Below are 15,980 nucleotides of genomic sequence, written 5' to 3'. Positions count from 1 at the left end.
TATATATGGTGTTGCGGGTCTTGCCAGATCGGGGGAAAAGAGAACAAGGAAAGCAAGGGTCTGTCTTCGACATTCAATCTGGCAACTATATGCTTGTGGTGTTTTATCTGGAAAACCACAAAGTGCACCTGTATACAGCTAATTCAATTACGTTCAACCTTAATTGAACTGAACTTTGAGCGCTTAGATTCCTACGTTCAAGGTTTTGGAAAGGCGACCTTAATTCATTTAATTAACCGCTCCATGCATGAACATCTGCAATCATGTAAAAAAACAATTTCTAAAGAAGCTTTGAGGACCCCAATTGTATATGTTGCATGGGTTTTTCTACAATCGATGCCTTGCCAAAGCCAACATATTTGGTTCCATTTTCGAAGTTGGCACTTCTCCTGCAATTTGCATTTACGCATTTTTTAACAAAATGTGCACTTCGGGGTGAAGTTATAGGCTTGAAACTGTAGTGTATATAGAATAAAAAAATATCACGCGATTTACTCGAAAGAACGATACGTATAGCTACAGCGATATTTTGTTGCAGATCCGTTTTAATCAAATTTACATGAATGGTACTAAACCAGCGTAATTGATACTTCTAAGTCGTTTAACTGGCAAGTTTAAGGAAATAATTGATTTTTTCTTTCCTAACTCTTTATGCATGAGGATTGAGAGATTATTCGAGATGAACTTATATGGGCAAAACGTCAAGCGTTTTGCGGTCAAGACCTTGGTGAGCTGAAAAACGTATGGCACGTCCTTTGTTATAGATTCGTAGTTTTAATCTGCTACAATCTGTTGCCTTCCGCGGGGTTTAAACTCCCATATTTATTTTCCCGCCAACTGGAGCTAGTTGCGAGCATGATATATTTGTTTGATTTCATTCTAATATTTCGTATATTCAAAGGTAATTCTGAAGTCAGATTGGAGCACATGTTACCTATAACGAATTAGATGCATGCAAGTTCAAATCGCGCACTATAGAAAATGAAAATTTTTTATGTTATCTTAGTGATTATTCTGGAATACATGCCCTTTGTCTTCACCAGGATGTCCTAACAAATTTTAACAAATTAAATTTTCGTATCTTGACGTTATCAACTTGACATCTCGTCAAGGTCTATGTTGAAATTTTGAATTGGTAGTAATTAAAAGCCTGCATGTTTTTATTATTAGACAAAAGAACGTTTACGATAACCTGTTTACAGATCACATCCATTCAAGCCGTCAGTTATCAAATAAAAAACCAGCTGCAGTAATTTCAAGGATCAAGTGGTTGTCAATGAATGATAATTATCAGATTACTCGCGATCCTATTAACACGTGCGCACTCAACTTTAAGAAGTTACATCGCATTTTATCGAACTATCGCTATAATTTCACCTAGTATTAACCTTATCGGATAATCTAGGAAAGTAAATAGTTCCGTACTGCGCACGAATACGTTCAACATTGAGGGAAATTTGTAACCAGCAGATAAACGCGTGCCAAATATCTTTACACATCAGCTGTTATAGATATGTTCCCGTGTTAATCGATATTTTCCGTCTGCATGTGGGCGCCTTTAAGTGACGTGACGCGAAAATCTCGACGATGAAATTTAATATACAGTAAGCGATATTTAAATCAATAAAAACCAGCGCATCTAACTTTGTGGCTCAGAATTGCCTTGCCAGCATAGCTGTCCTGTCATATACTTTTGCATGCAACTAAGGCGAACATTGGAAATGATGCGACTAAGTTTTGTTTTGGGGCCTTTCATTTTGTTGGTCTTCCATCGCGCAACTGGTGCACATGGTGACATCCACAGTATGCTTCGTCAAATAGATATTAAAGAGAATGATCCAGACATATCGGAACAAGAGAAGAAGAAGTTAAACGAATATCGAGAATCTTTGGTGAAGCAAGAGATCCTGAGGATGCTTGGCCTCGAGAGACCTCCAAATGTTTCCGACGTGAAGAACATTCCCAAAGAAATGTTGCAAAGTGTTCTGCGCCAGACAACACATGATAGTGGCGATGCTCCTGAGCACGAAGCTGATGCGGATAAACAAATCGTTGTGATAGCACAACCAGGTATGTCATTTTAGCTTTTTACCCCTCTTCATAAAATCCGCTTCTGAATTGAAATCCGCTTCTAAAGCTTCTATTGCATAACTTTAATCTCGTAGTTAAGGTGGAGTAAATCAGTATTATATAATCTGGGTGCTAGCTGCCCTATCCTCTGCCATCGCTGACTCGTTGTGACTAGCTTTGTCTAGCTAAAGTTCTTGCTCGACCAGACTCACAGAGTAATGGTGGACTGGTTTGGCGTGCTTATCTAAATAGTGTGACAAGATCATTTTTGAAGTTGGTACCACACCAAAAATAACGGATTATGAATGGTTATGAATTATGCGCCTGATAATATTGACGTACTATAGGTGTAGTAAAGGTTTCTTGGCTTGCGGGCGTGCAGTGCTTCTATGCAAATATTTTTCTAATAAGCGCTTGCATCATGCGTAAATTGACCACAGCGATAATTTCGCGTGCTGTGCGCTGTCAAAAAAATGCTTCCCTCGACAAAATTCGTGAATGCGCAGAGCCATACCTATAAGGCATGGTTATAATTTTATAGAGACATCGTCTGGAATTAAAAACCTTGCGAATTATTTATATGTTTACTTAACTTAAAAAAAAAGATAAAAAGACAACAAATAAGTTGATTAATAGCCCTCTTGTTTTCTGACCGTCACGGATTGCATTCATTAGGCGTACTCGTCTATATGGTTCTGAAAGACATATTGATTGCATTTTGCTCCTAAATACCTATGGTATCAGTTTAGAAGCTTTCCTTTGTGTTAATTTGGAATGATTGACTAACGTTTTTTGCCGTGAACAGCAGCAAATTTGTCAAAACTACTCCAACATAAAAACACTTTTTGTAAGTGGAGACTGTCGAGACTATAATATACAACGTTGTATAACTGAATCAAAACTGAATCCTTTGATCGATCTTCGGATAACAATTAATTGTCCATACAGCTAGTAAAATTTTCCATTCGTCGTAACAATATAAGGTTGATATTAGTAGAACGAAAGTTTGAATGTTATCACATTTGCTGAAACGAAGTTTTCGTCGTTATAGTACATGTCCTTTTTTACGCAGTTCAAAAATATGGTTTTCGCGCCATTTTAGAGTCGCTATATACCACCCTTCCTAAGCTTCCGCGAGGCCTATTGCTATAGGAGTTAGGTATAACTACAAATCCATTTATAGATAATTAATGGAGTGATGTCAGATTAAGGTGCGAGTAAATACGAGATTTTTATCGAGGGTCATCGTTGAGGAAGTCGCCATAGGAGAATGTGTTTGTATATAGCTAGATGAAATCTTTCTCTACCCATTTACGTTAACCTACACAACAGTTGCTCTGAGTTTCCATATACAACAACGTCGATAGGGATATTTGTTATCGGTAAATCAAATTTCTTGTCAAATTCAATCATACAAATCGATGCATAGCTACAATCTTGAGGTGTTGTTGTCTTTCACGAAAACATATTAGATTTACCTTTTCACTAACGCGCGGTTCATAGTTTCAGTTTGTCCAACTTCCTCTTGAGAAATAGGGCAGATTCTTCAAATTTTTCTTCGTAGCTGCGTTCCGCTTCTACATATGCCCCTTTCCGATACTGATCGCCTAAAATAACTACGCAAGTCCAGCTGTATATATAAACGAAGTCGCGTGGGTGTTGTTCACTCGCGCGATATACTCTAGTAAAGTTACTTGCATGTCGATTGAAAAATATTTATGTAATAACAGACGTATACTCACATGAATGCCGTAAAACCTAAGTGGACCGGTAGTGTGTCAGGAAATACTGCAATAAATTCACCGCATGCGTCGAAACTAAGAAGGAAAGGGTATAAAAGGTACGGAGAATACAAACAAAGATTAACGCATTTATTTTAGAACCATGAAAAGCTTTTCTGAAAGGCGTGTATTTTGCGATTCAAGCATGTGTGTGTGTGTCCATGCAAGTACGGCACAGCATCTCGCATTCATCTGTCATTGTCACCGCTTTCGAAAGTTATATAGAGGAATTATTGCTATTCATAATTTAACACCTCGGTTGAGTAGCTCTTGAGTTTACATGTAATATAGACAGTGATAATACAATAAACCAGACCTTTTCAATATCAAACTCGTTAAGGTTTTTTTAGAAACACAAATAGAAATATATAAATCAAATTGGCATCTCATATAATGATATAATGTTTTGCATTTTCGGGATGCATGTTCAGTACGAGCATGACAGAACTATATACTATGACACTGCATGTTCATCGCTGAATTTCGCTGTGCGTGGAAATGTTCTGTGTGTGGCTATGTCAGGATTTCGAATATAATTAAATATATATATATATATATATATATATATATATATATATTACTTAACTATATAATATATAACTATATAAATGGTTTTGCCTTTTGACATTGTTTGCAAAAGTCTGCCGACTGAAATTGAGTCGTTTGTGCTTTGCTTACTCATTTTATTAATTTCCATATCTAAAAATTACATGCTGATATTTCATTAATTTCATCTGTGCTAAAAATGCATCGGCGAGTTAAACCGATGGAGACAAAATTCTTACACTCGTGATAAAATCTGCTCGTAATTCAATATTTTAACGATTAATTCAAACATTATGAGACACGCGGGGCGCGTTTCAGTTTAATTGCCGTACCGGTCGGCACAGAATGTTTACCATTTGCATCACGGAAGGATTTCCAGTTAAAATTTCGATAAAACTCTTTCAGTTAAAACGGGCATCAAGACAGTTTGTTTAAGCCAACCGGTATGCATGAATGGTGTAATTCAAGTTCCTCTATACCAGTTCTATTTATTGTTGCATGATTTCCGATCTGAGATATTTTCAGTTTGCTTTCCTGATATATTTTGCCTGCAGTGTTTCAAACGCGTTGAAGAAAAAATACTCTCAACTTGTTTGGGAATAATTTGATAACAATTTAATAACTATACTGCTTTCTATGGCAACAGACGCTTACATAAGTATAAATATTCCAATTTCAGTTCATCATGCATATTCTTAATGCATGCAACTATAAGTTCTAACGAAGCCTTATTTTCACACTTTTAAAATCATAATATTATCTGACTGTTGCTGTTCACCTTACTCGTATCGGTTAAGTTTTTTTTCATTGATGAATTGACGTCACATGATAAACTGCTTTCATCACGTGCTCTTCAAAACTGGACACCAAGGCGATGTATAAGCGCGGTAAGCGCGCGCAACTGGACGTTTGCCCATCATTGCAAATTTTAAGAATGCTGCACCGATAAAAGTAGGCAACTGCAAATAATACTCTATAATTTCTATATATACTCTATAATTCACCATATAAATCTATATAAATGCATGTATAGATGTTTAATCTCGCTATCTCTACTCTGTCATATTGTATTTATGGCGCTGAAACCGGTTTGAGGTCATGCTAAGTCGCTTCATTTTTTGCTTAATCCTAATTCTCTACACAACTTTATCAAGTCGATTATAGCGAAATTGACGGGCTGACAATCTATCATTAAACAGTATTTCGTTTCAGTATAATGCGTAAACAATTTGATTATACAAATCCTATTCATATATTGTCAACACCAAATCAGTCACCCAAAGTCGTTCCACTTGTGTCCTCACGCTCCACACACATTGATCGTGAAAGGATTATTCAATTCGCCCTGTTTAACACATGTGTTGCCATCTTAATTATACAAACCACCAAGTTGTAAGCATTATTAAAAGTATATAAAGACTATATTTATTGTATGCACGTGTAAATATTCTAAATCACTGATATCCAGCGTGAATTATTGCCCATGCATCATCCTTTCTTACAATTATAAGGAGATGCTTTTAATTTCTTTGTTTAAAAGTGGAGTGGGAGCTGAAGGAATAGGAATATATATGAGTTTGGACTTTGGGGTAAAACAAAAAACGAGGAAGTAAAAGAGGAAGAAGAAAAGTGGAATAACAATATAAATCCTTTCACCATGTATGAAAATATGAAAGGAAATATGAGGAAATCAAACATGAATTGTACAATCTATTAAGTCATCATCCATCAAGTATATAAGTAGCTATAAGGTCAACTTACATGGCTCATCGCCAATCAGCATTTAAAGCTTACAATATCATATAACGCTTGTTATAAAAGGGTTGACAGTACTACGGGTTAAATTTTTTTATATATTATTGTCTTGAAGTAGGGTTATTTAATTCCCTATGACAAACACATGCAAAAAGTGCTAGATGTTGATATTTATAATATGCATTCTTTTTCGAGGTATGCGGTGCATTTATGCAACTTTGAAATTTGAATTAAAGTTTTCGTATTGAAGTGATGCATTAATGTTTTATTCCTCTTAGATTCCGCTGGACTAAAATCTGAAAATGAAAAGGGAACGAAAAGCAATTCCATGAGATTCCGTACTAACGTAAAACTAGATTCTATATCGTCTGTAACGCTGGTCCTTCGACGTAATCCGCAGGTCGTAACGGACGAATTGCTAAAGAAACCTCGTTTGTTAATCGCGCAAATCATTGTCCATCCTGATCGACTCTCCCATTTAATCGGACATCCAGAAGTTGTGGAAACAAACGGAGACTGGGTCAAGTTGGATATCACTTCGATTTTAAAGTCGAAGGGTAACCATACCGTGCTGACAAATGTCTCCATCGAGGTTCTATGCGAAGAATGTGGCAGCGTAAAGGGCTTTAGGAGTTCAAAGAGACTGCGTCCATTCCTTCTTTTTACCGTGAAGGCGATAACGAAAACGCGAGAGAGGCGCTCTATCGAAGACACTGGTCCGTGTTCTCTGATAGAATATAAAGTCAATTTTGCCAAATTGGGGTATGATTTTGTAATTTACCCAAAGGAAATTTCTCTAAATTACTGTAAGGGTCTGTGCAAAAGTCGAGATAAAATGTCATTGTTCTTCAGTCGCATTAACTTTTTGAATCCAGACAAGACTAAACTCAACGATACCTGTTGCGTGGTTAGCAAAATGAAATCTTTGTCGATATTTTTTCTGGAAGGTGACGTGATAAAGACCAGTCTCCTACGAAATGTCAAAGCAATGAAATGTCAATGTGCATAACTGGCTGCTGTAGTCTTTCTCTTAGGCTTAGCATAAATTTTCATGCCGCTATATGTGACAACCAGGGGCCGGTTGTATGAAGCCCGTTTGGCTTAAACGGTGGATAAGTCAAATTAAATAACACTCTTACATCTCTCTTGAATGAGTCAACTTGAATATTATGCACTGAATATGTAGTTGTAAACAGTATCTTTAGTATTAAGGTTAAAAACATTTAGTTTGCTTGTTGAATAAAACGATAGACTTGCTTTCTATTTTGAGCTTCACCACCGTTTAAGCTAAACGGGCTTGATACAACCTGCCCCAGGGCATTAAACATGTAGCTAAATAAGTGCCCCAGGCTTTAGATATTGATTTAGTTTCAAACATAAAATGTGACTTATAGTAAGTTTAGAAACCCAGAAATGTAAGTTATGCATTTAGCTTCATTTTTAGATTTAATTTTCCCATCCTTTGGGATTAAAAACATTTTGTATTATGCATGTTTAATATAGTTGTTGTATTAAAATACTGTGACTATAATATGTGGACGTTCATTTTTTTGCGGCGCAGGATTATAGCGGCCGCGTATTTAGGTCACACAGACACAGTATCCTTTTTCAACATTTTGCCTTATTAGATATATACGTCGGTCTTGAGTAACACAACTCTACTGAGAAGTGTATAAAACCGGTGTCCCAGGAAATCCCCCCCCCCCCCAAATTTCCTAATCCCAATATTTCCCAGATATTGCCCCAAAATAATTTTCTTTGACACCGGAACCCGAATTAAGTAATTGTGTATTGCCATTCGCTAAAATTATGTTTACACTGGCGTCGTTTTTACATTAGTTTAAAACTTAACAAAGCTATGCCCCTGAAAATTATCTTGATGTGCAGATATCATAAAGCCAGTATGACGTGTGCATCACTGATTTTGCTATATAACGTTTGGTAAATATTCTACTTTACCTGCATGCAAATTGTAAAAAATTGCAAATTTTATTATTTTACTTTACTTAATATGATTATGCAAAAGCGGCATGGGTTTCACATGAATTCATTAACTAAAGTCTATATAATCTGCTGCCAGGTGTATTGCCACTTATAATGCGCTTTAAAGAGTGTGTGAAGTATATTTCGCAATAAAAAAGATACAACTAATTGTATATTTATAATATATAGAAACATTTTAATCTCAATACTATTCAGTCAGTGGTTTCCTTAGTAATTTTTGGCCGAGAATCTTGAGCATTTTTCGGAATTAAAGGGTACATCAATAAAAATGATCTATTAACTTTATTTCTGCTCAACATATTTTCGAATGAAATTATCTTCCATTCGCCATTTTGAATACACAAAATACGCATTTTCTTGGTGAAAATTCGTTTTAACTTCAAATTTACGACCCAGCGAGTGAAAGCTTTATAACAAGTGTAAATTTTCTTTTAAACATTACCATATCACTTTAAAATTTGAATATCTTTATTTGTTCGCCATTAATTAGTCAGTAATGTAATCAATAATAGATGTTTGATTATGCGGCCGTATTATTGATATATTTAAACCACTTATGCCTGCAAGCAACCATGAAATTTTGCATTAAACTTGAGTTTCAATTTTTTGTTTGTCTTCTGTTTTTTCGATCTCGTCATCTTTGTCATCATTCTGTTCGCCAGCGGGTTCCTCGTCACGTTGCCTGACAAATGCAATGTTAGACCTATTTATGAATGCTTTCAATTCACGATTTTGATAAAGTAGAAATGTAACCACGGCGATTACAATGGCTAACAGGATTACCAAGACTATGATTAATGCAAGGAAACCTTGTTCTTTCTTGCCCTTTTTATCTGAAAATAAAGAACATTTAATGGAAATTAAATCGAGCATTTTGCTACTACAGAGAATTTATGGAGAAAAACAGTGATGTATTGCGTAATTTTTGCAATTCATTAATAATTTCAGCAGCAAACTGTTTCATTTTAGTATCGCAGAGGTGAATCTAGCACTAGTGCACTAATTTGCATGAAACAAGAAAACTGCTAAAAATAACCACTTTGTTTTGTGATGCAAATTAGTGCACTATAGTGCTGGATCCTCCCGTGTAATATCGTAATCTTACCAGTTAATACTTCATCAACTGCACTGACCGTTGGCAATGCGTCAGTTGAAACTTTTTTTGAAACAATGGCATGAGTTGGACCTCTTGTTGACACATTAATGAGGCCTTTTGTTTGCACAAAATCAATGCTACCTTCTGTCATTACCACATCTGAAGTACCCTGAGTTGAGTCGGTGTCAGTTGGACGTTGTATCAACACAACATTGGTTGTATCCTGTGTTGAAACAGCATCAGTGGGACCTTGCGTTAATACAGCATCTGTGGTGCCCTGTGATGAAACAGCATCAGTGGGACCATGTCTTAATACATCATCTGTGGTGCCCTGTGTTAACCAAGCGTCAGATGAACCTTGTGTGAAAATAGTATCAGTGGTGCTATGTGTAGAAAGAGCACCAGTGGGACCATGCGTTAATACAGCATCAGCGGTGCCATGTGTTAAAACAGCATCAGTGAAACCATGCGTTAATACATCAGTGGTGCCCTCTTTTGAAACAGCCTCACTGGAACCTCGTGTTGAAAAATCTTCAGTTGGACCTTGTGTTTGCACAACACCAGCAGCAGTGGTAGTCTGTGCTGAAACGGCAGCAGATGGATTTTGTGTTGTTGCTACGCCAGGTGTAGCCTGTGTTGGAACAGCTTCAGTTCGACTATGCGTTGACACAACATCAGGGGCACCTTGTGTTAATGCTACTGCGTCAGTGGTACCACCTGTTGAAGCACCGTCACTTCGATCTTGAGTTGAAACAACTTCAGCGGCAGCCTGTGTTGACAAAGTGTTAGATGGACCTCGCGTCGGCACATCATGTGTTGGACCTTGTGTTGGCACAGTTGCGGTGGTACTCTCGGTTGGCACAGCGTTAGTTGTATCTCGGGTTGACAAATAATTAGTTGGATTTTCTGTTTCCACCACAGTACCAGTTAGACCTTTGATTATCAGAAAGAATTATCAATATCTTATCAAGCCTTAACGTTAAGATTGAAACCTTCAGCATATACATATGAGATGTCATTCACTACATAAGCTAGAGCCGTATAATGGGGTTCGAATTGTAGTCAGAATTTGGTTCACAACTCATGTACAGCCATAGCTTCAAATATAGAAAGTATATATCAATCAAACAATACAACGTGCTATAGTGTAACCGAGATATATCGCGTGTATTGTAATGGTGTTAAACTGTTGGATAATAAATGTCAGTTTTTTGTCGCACATTTTCCTTCGGTTCTCTATGAATTAAATTAAATTAAACATGCATGCATGCGACGCATGGTTTCCCTACTTTCTTTTTGTTTTATTGCCATTGGAAGAGTCTAAGGGGCTGTTTACATGAGCCCGGTTACCCGAGATTCAACGAAGCGTGAGATGATTTTGAGGTATTAAAATGAACTGATAACATGAGCTGTGCAGTCGAATAATCACCATAACAATAGCATGTGCTTGTTTGGTGTCATAAAGACTTATTTCAATACCTCAAAGTTCTCTCACGCTTCGTTGAATCTCGGGTAACCGGGCTCATGTAAACAGCCCCTAAAATTGAAGATTTAATTAATTCTTTATATACACGCGTTTAATCTCCTTTAATTAACTCACCTGAAGGAATATCGTATCTATGACTGACTGGTTCGACACTACTGGATACGATAACAGTTGGCTGGCCCTGAATCAGGAGTGGGAAAAACTTCAACGCATCATACGCTGTGATAAATATCCTTTCATATTTTGCCGATGCTGACACTATTCGATAACTCTCGCCAAAAGGGATAACAAATCGCTTATACGAGGAATTTGAATGCGTTGTTATAATCAGAATATCTTTAACATAACGATTCTCCATTGTGACATCCAAATGGTAGACAGCTAAAATAATTTAAAATTAAAGAAGAGATTCTAGAATCATAATTAACATTACATATTATAGGCATATATATAACTATGCTTGTAGATGTATCATGTATGTGTAGGACTTATATATATGTGCACGACGTCTTTATTTCAAAATTCTTTGCCGAATTATAATATATGCGTCTAAACATGCATGCATTTCGGGAATCGCAAAGGCGTTACATTCCTCCGAAAAATGAATTCCTCCATGAATGTTCCTGATTTGTCCTTATTCGATTTGCAGTCTCATAATTTTAGTAACCCCCCCCCCCTTTTATACAGGGTGAAATCACCTATAACAATGCAATTGTTAGAGTTTGAATGCCTAAGCACTCTGTTGGGCCCACAAGTGTATAAATCGGGGTTGCCATAAGCATTTTTATGCATGCATCATGATGCAGTCAAATTTGCTTGTTCGCAAAAATGATATTTATTAACAATATTTACAATTTACAAATATGGATAACATTATTTAAATGTGCATCTCAAGGACCATGTCCTTCGACATATCCCCTTTCTCTAGCAGCAAAAAGCATTTAGCATTTTATAAGCTGCATTAAATCCCCACGGGCTGAAATTCGTGAACACGGCATTCAAATTCTAACAATGAGTGATTTCAATAGTTTTCGTTTTTTTTGGAACACCCTGTATACCTTAAACCCCCCTAGGGATTTAAATTTCGCGCTGTCCGTACGGCCTCATACGTTCTCGTAGCCAATCAGATTGCAGAAAGACGTAAAATGTTTCTTAATCTTAACAAGATCTTAACAAATGAAAAAATCTTAACAAGTGAAAACTGATCTAGCCTTGATGTTACAAAACTAAGTGCATGCATGGTCTTCGACATGTCGAGAACCAAGTGCATGGTCTGTGACATGCAAGAAGACATGTCGAGAACCAAGTGGTCTTTGACATATATATTGAGGACGAAGTGGTCTTTGGCATGTCGAGCACTGTATTCAGCTAAACACTTGCACTGCCATGCTGGCTTTCATTTTTGAATATGACTTTAACACTTCGTCCTCAATATGTCGAAGACCACTTGGTTCTCGACATGTCGAAGTTCACTTGGTTTATGACAAGACCTCTTAGGCCTCATACACATGCCACTAGCAAAAAACGAAAACTTGGGTGTTTTTAAATAAATAATAACAAATTATAATGTTATCACAATAAATGTATTATAGAACCATGGAATCTATGATACAGTTGCCAACAACCCACCACAACTACACCACAACTGTTATTTTTCAAGTTGTATATATATATAAGTATATATATATATATATATATATATATATATATATATATATATATATATATATATATATATATATATATATATAGATTATACAGATTATATGACTGTTTGTTCCGTTTTTTAGATTATTAGAAATAGCCACGCAGTATATGTACAGAGTTAAATAGCAGTTTTCGACACATGGATGCCGCGTTGTCAAATGTGTGTACCTGATTTGGCTTTGTCCAAGATCAATAATATCACAATCAACCATACTAGCCGTGTAGGGGCTCCTTCCTGACGCATTTTGTATGTCGAACTTCTACCGTTGTGTTGAGATTATAGCAGCTTAATGTTCCTTTACCTGCTTTATGTTACTATGACTGAGCTTTTCACTTTCACCCTTGGCTTTGTTCGTATTCAGCAGGAATCGAATGCTTCTTTAGCATTTTTGAAAAAGTAACTCAAAAGGTGTGGTTCTGTGGCTTCATCATCGAAGCAAATATCAGCCACTCAATTTGAATGCATATATATATGGAACTTTTGGCTGCAATCCATTGCGAAAGTAAATGATAAGAATCGTATACATACAACTGACCATACCTATGAACATAGGATCCTGTAGTCGGCCTTAATGTTGCTTGCATGCATGCGCCGTGTATTTTGAATAGCAGTTTCCCACAGATTAGACAGAATATTCTGCTATCACACTCCTCCTCCAAAATATTTTTTACGCGACAGCCCCATAAACACGCTGGATATAGCAACGTGCATTTCGCTTTCATTTTCGACTAAATGGCATTCAAATATAACTATTTAACAACTTTAAAATGTTTAGAATTTATATCTCAATTTAAATTTCATTGCAACGGCGACGCAATTCTCCGCTTCGTAAACGGACGTTTCCCTTTCTTAAACGGACGTTTCCATTAATTTTGAAACAGTCGTTGCCATTTCTGGAACAGTCGTTGACTCGTTACCATGTTCATGTTTTAAAATGAATAACTTCGAAGTGCAATATGGCAACGACCATTTTAGAAATTCTAGAAAATGGCTACTGTAGATAAAGTAAATATATTCATGTGTAAAGTAAATAAATGCATGTATATAATTTATGCATATGAAATATTCATAAAGTGTAAACATTTGCCTTGCAATTTTGCTGAATTGTGTTATTTAGCAATTAAGTATGTTCAAAACTCATGCTTCAAACCATTAATACAGTATAAACTCTTTACAAACAAGCAAATAAACTTCATATGTTGTTATATTCTGTTATACAGTCGACCCCAAAGAGTGTGATAATGATATTTGTCAAATCGAGTTAATTAAAGAAACCCTTTACCCTCACCTATTCCCGGCATTACCATCATATACACATTAACCACGCTTGCTCTTGTCATGCAGCTACCTCTGCAGCTCAGTAGCAAGAGCATTGCACCGGCATCGCAAAAACGTAGGTTCGTTTCCTGCCGGAGGACCTATAGTTGACTAATTTTTCCTTCCTGGCTTGAATTTCAAGTGTGTATAATTCCACTCGAAATTAAGACCCTCTCAACGTTTAAGGTATAATATAGCCTTTCACATATACCAAGCTTAAAATTATACAAATAAACTGCATCCTTATACCACGAAGCAAATACGGAATAAACGAAGTGCACGTATACCCTTTTAAAACACGTGTTTTAAGTACTTACAAGCTTGCAGATTATGAATTATTTCTCGATCGACTTATCATACTTACCGTTATGATATATGCACAGCTTCGGACATCTTGAATGTCCCAATCAGATGAAAGATCTAAATCGATGACAACGAAATGTGCTAAAGAAACATTTTCTTTCTAATTACAAAATTGCTAGTCTGTGATCCTTAATTCCATATGAAGTATATAAGGGCCTTAGAATATAACAATTTATCCGTTGACGTTAAAGTCACGTCCGAAACTAATAACAATAATTGGGGGAGGGGGGGGGGTTATTCATATATCTTCAGTTCTGCCCGACGGATTTCCGGTGAAAAGAAGTGGTTAAAAAGTTATTTGTGTATTTAAAATATCGCTTCCATGTTCCTTTGGTGAAAAGAAGCAGAAATTTACAAATGACTCACGTATATGAAGACACACTGAGAATATAATAACCTACGTATATGATGACACACCGAGAATATAATAAATTACCCATGTTTCGGAAAAACAAAGCGATATATATTTATTAATTTAGTTGTAACCTTACCTTGATCGACCGCACGTGACTTTTTTATTAAATTAGGTAAAAGTTGAGACAATGTATAGTTGATATATAACTATACTATATACTAGATATTGTAACATAAATGTAAAAATGTAATATTGATTGTAATGATGCATGTTAAGCCTCTTACAGACGAGCAAGTTTTCTATGACAGGTTTTTATGTGTCAAGTTTTGCATTTTTTTAAAAAAATGACTAACTTATCATTCCAAAAATCGTAGTTGAACTCGATTATTATGTATATAAATTATATGATATCTTGAATGCCTCAATCAGGGGAATGATCTATATGGTTTAATCACATTTATTGTCTATGATCCTTAATTTCATTAAGGCCCCGAAAAGAATATTACAATTCTCTGTTTATTTCATTTCTTCATATAGCAGAATATTTCCGAAAGAAATAAGAAATTTATGGAATGTGATTTAAAATATTCTATATACATGCAGATATAGTACACATGATGTAGGCGTAAGGATGTGACTCGCCAAATAATTAGATGCTGGAATATGATAATAAGCTTGGCATGCCTTATCTAAACCAGCGACAGGTATAATAGCGTGCACGCAATGAAAATGCACAAGACTGCATGAATAGCCACAGCCGTCAACCGTCAGTATTAGTTTGAGCATTGTCGAAGACAGAACATATCTAAAAGTGAAACAAATCCATCAAGGTATATTTTATTTTATTCAATTTCAATTATACCAATTCAATGATAATAGACATTGCTACCTCCAAAAGTTTTAGTCCTCGGCCATTCGTTTTTATTTATATTAAAAAAATTATATTCGCTTGCGCCCAACTTTTAATTTTAACAAGACTGCATGCTTGCGGGAGTTTTTATGCACGATATAGGAGGTAGTCGCGCAGGGGAACACATGACTTGGTTGGTGACCTTATTAGTAAATTTTTATTGCGCGAGTAATCTTTGTACTATTTCTTTACATGTCACCCTATGAATGTTGCATTTCCGCAGCTCGTTCCTGGGCATTTTCCTGCGGTCTTAATTACGATTGAAAGAGCCAAACACGAGTTTGGGATATTTTGAGCTAGGGGTTACAATTACCCCTAGACATTTTATTGATAAAATGACGTAATAATTCATTTATTAATTTTAACAGAACTGATTAACTATATAACTTTTACATATATGTATCAACATATATGTAAAATCGCGAGCTGACTTGAAGCGACTAACTTGAAATGTACGTTTGAGTGAGTCTTATGAAAGCACCCTGAAAGTGATCTAATTGTTCCATCTGTTAAATTATTGGCCTACAGCTAAAGTTTTGTCTCTTCAGAGCAGATTTCCTCCACCCCTTTGGCAGAGTTGCCCATTATG

General features: G+C 36.0%; 2 protein-coding genes across 2 annotated transcripts; one reads left to right on the top strand and one right to left on the bottom strand.

The window, feature by feature from the left end:
* The first annotated feature begins 1,655 nt into the window (after window positions 1–1,655).
* LOC114527882 (growth/differentiation factor 8-like) lies at window positions 1,656–7,292 on the top strand. Its single transcript, XM_028549593.1, has 2 exons — window positions 1,656–2,070; window positions 6,431–7,292. Exons 1-2 carry the CDS (start codon window positions 1,698–1,700, stop codon window positions 7,159–7,161), a joined length of 1,104 nt encoding a protein of 367 aa, XP_028405394.1. The 5' UTR covers window positions 1,656–1,697; the 3' UTR covers window positions 7,162–7,292.
* A 1,258-nt stretch (window positions 7,293–8,550) lies between these two features.
* Window positions 8,551–12,851, bottom strand: LOC114527877 (uncharacterized protein C11orf24 homolog). Its single transcript, XM_028549590.1, has 4 exons — window positions 12,614–12,851; window positions 10,853–11,119; window positions 9,262–10,185; window positions 8,551–8,989 (listed from the first exon to the last, which is right to left on the bottom strand). Exons 1-4 carry the CDS (start codon window positions 12,687–12,689, stop codon window positions 8,742–8,744), a joined length of 1,515 nt encoding a protein of 504 aa, XP_028405391.1. The 5' UTR covers window positions 12,690–12,851; the 3' UTR covers window positions 8,551–8,741.
* Between the last annotated feature and the right edge of the window lie 3,129 nt (window positions 12,852–15,980).

This window comes from Dendronephthya gigantea, unplaced genomic scaffold (genome assembly GCF_004324835.1).
Source record: "Dendronephthya gigantea isolate DGI-Jeju-01 unplaced genomic scaffold, DenGig_1.0 000047F, whole genome shotgun sequence".
Taxonomy (NCBI): domain Eukaryota; kingdom Metazoa; phylum Cnidaria; class Anthozoa; order Malacalcyonacea; family Nephtheidae; genus Dendronephthya; species Dendronephthya gigantea.
This window is presented reverse-complemented; position numbering and strand designations above follow the sequence as displayed.

What these genes read in the sequence shown, in the direction of transcription:
- LOC114527882 (XM_028549593.1), top strand. Translation starts at nt 1,698, where the DNA reads ATGCAACTAAGGCGAACATTGGAAATGATGCGACTAAGTTTTGTTTTG. An exon ending in CGTTGTGATAGCACAACCAG is followed by an intron (nt 2,071 to 6,430) that starts GTATGTCATTTT and finishes TATTCCTCTTAG; the next exon opens with ATTCCGCTGGACTAAAATCT.
- LOC114527877 (XM_028549590.1), bottom strand. Translation starts at nt 12,689, where the DNA reads ATGCGTCAGGAAGGAGCCCCTACACGGCTAGTATGGTTGATTGTGATA. An exon ending in TAGATACGATATTCCTTCAG is followed by an intron (nt 10,186 to 10,852) that starts GTGAGTTAATTA and finishes TGATAATCAAAG; the next exon opens with GTCTAACTGGTACTGTGGTG. An exon ending in AGTTGATGAAGTATTAACTG is followed by an intron (nt 8,990 to 9,261) that starts GTAAGATTACGA and finishes CTTTATTTTCAG; the next exon opens with ATAAAAAGGGCAAGAAAGAA.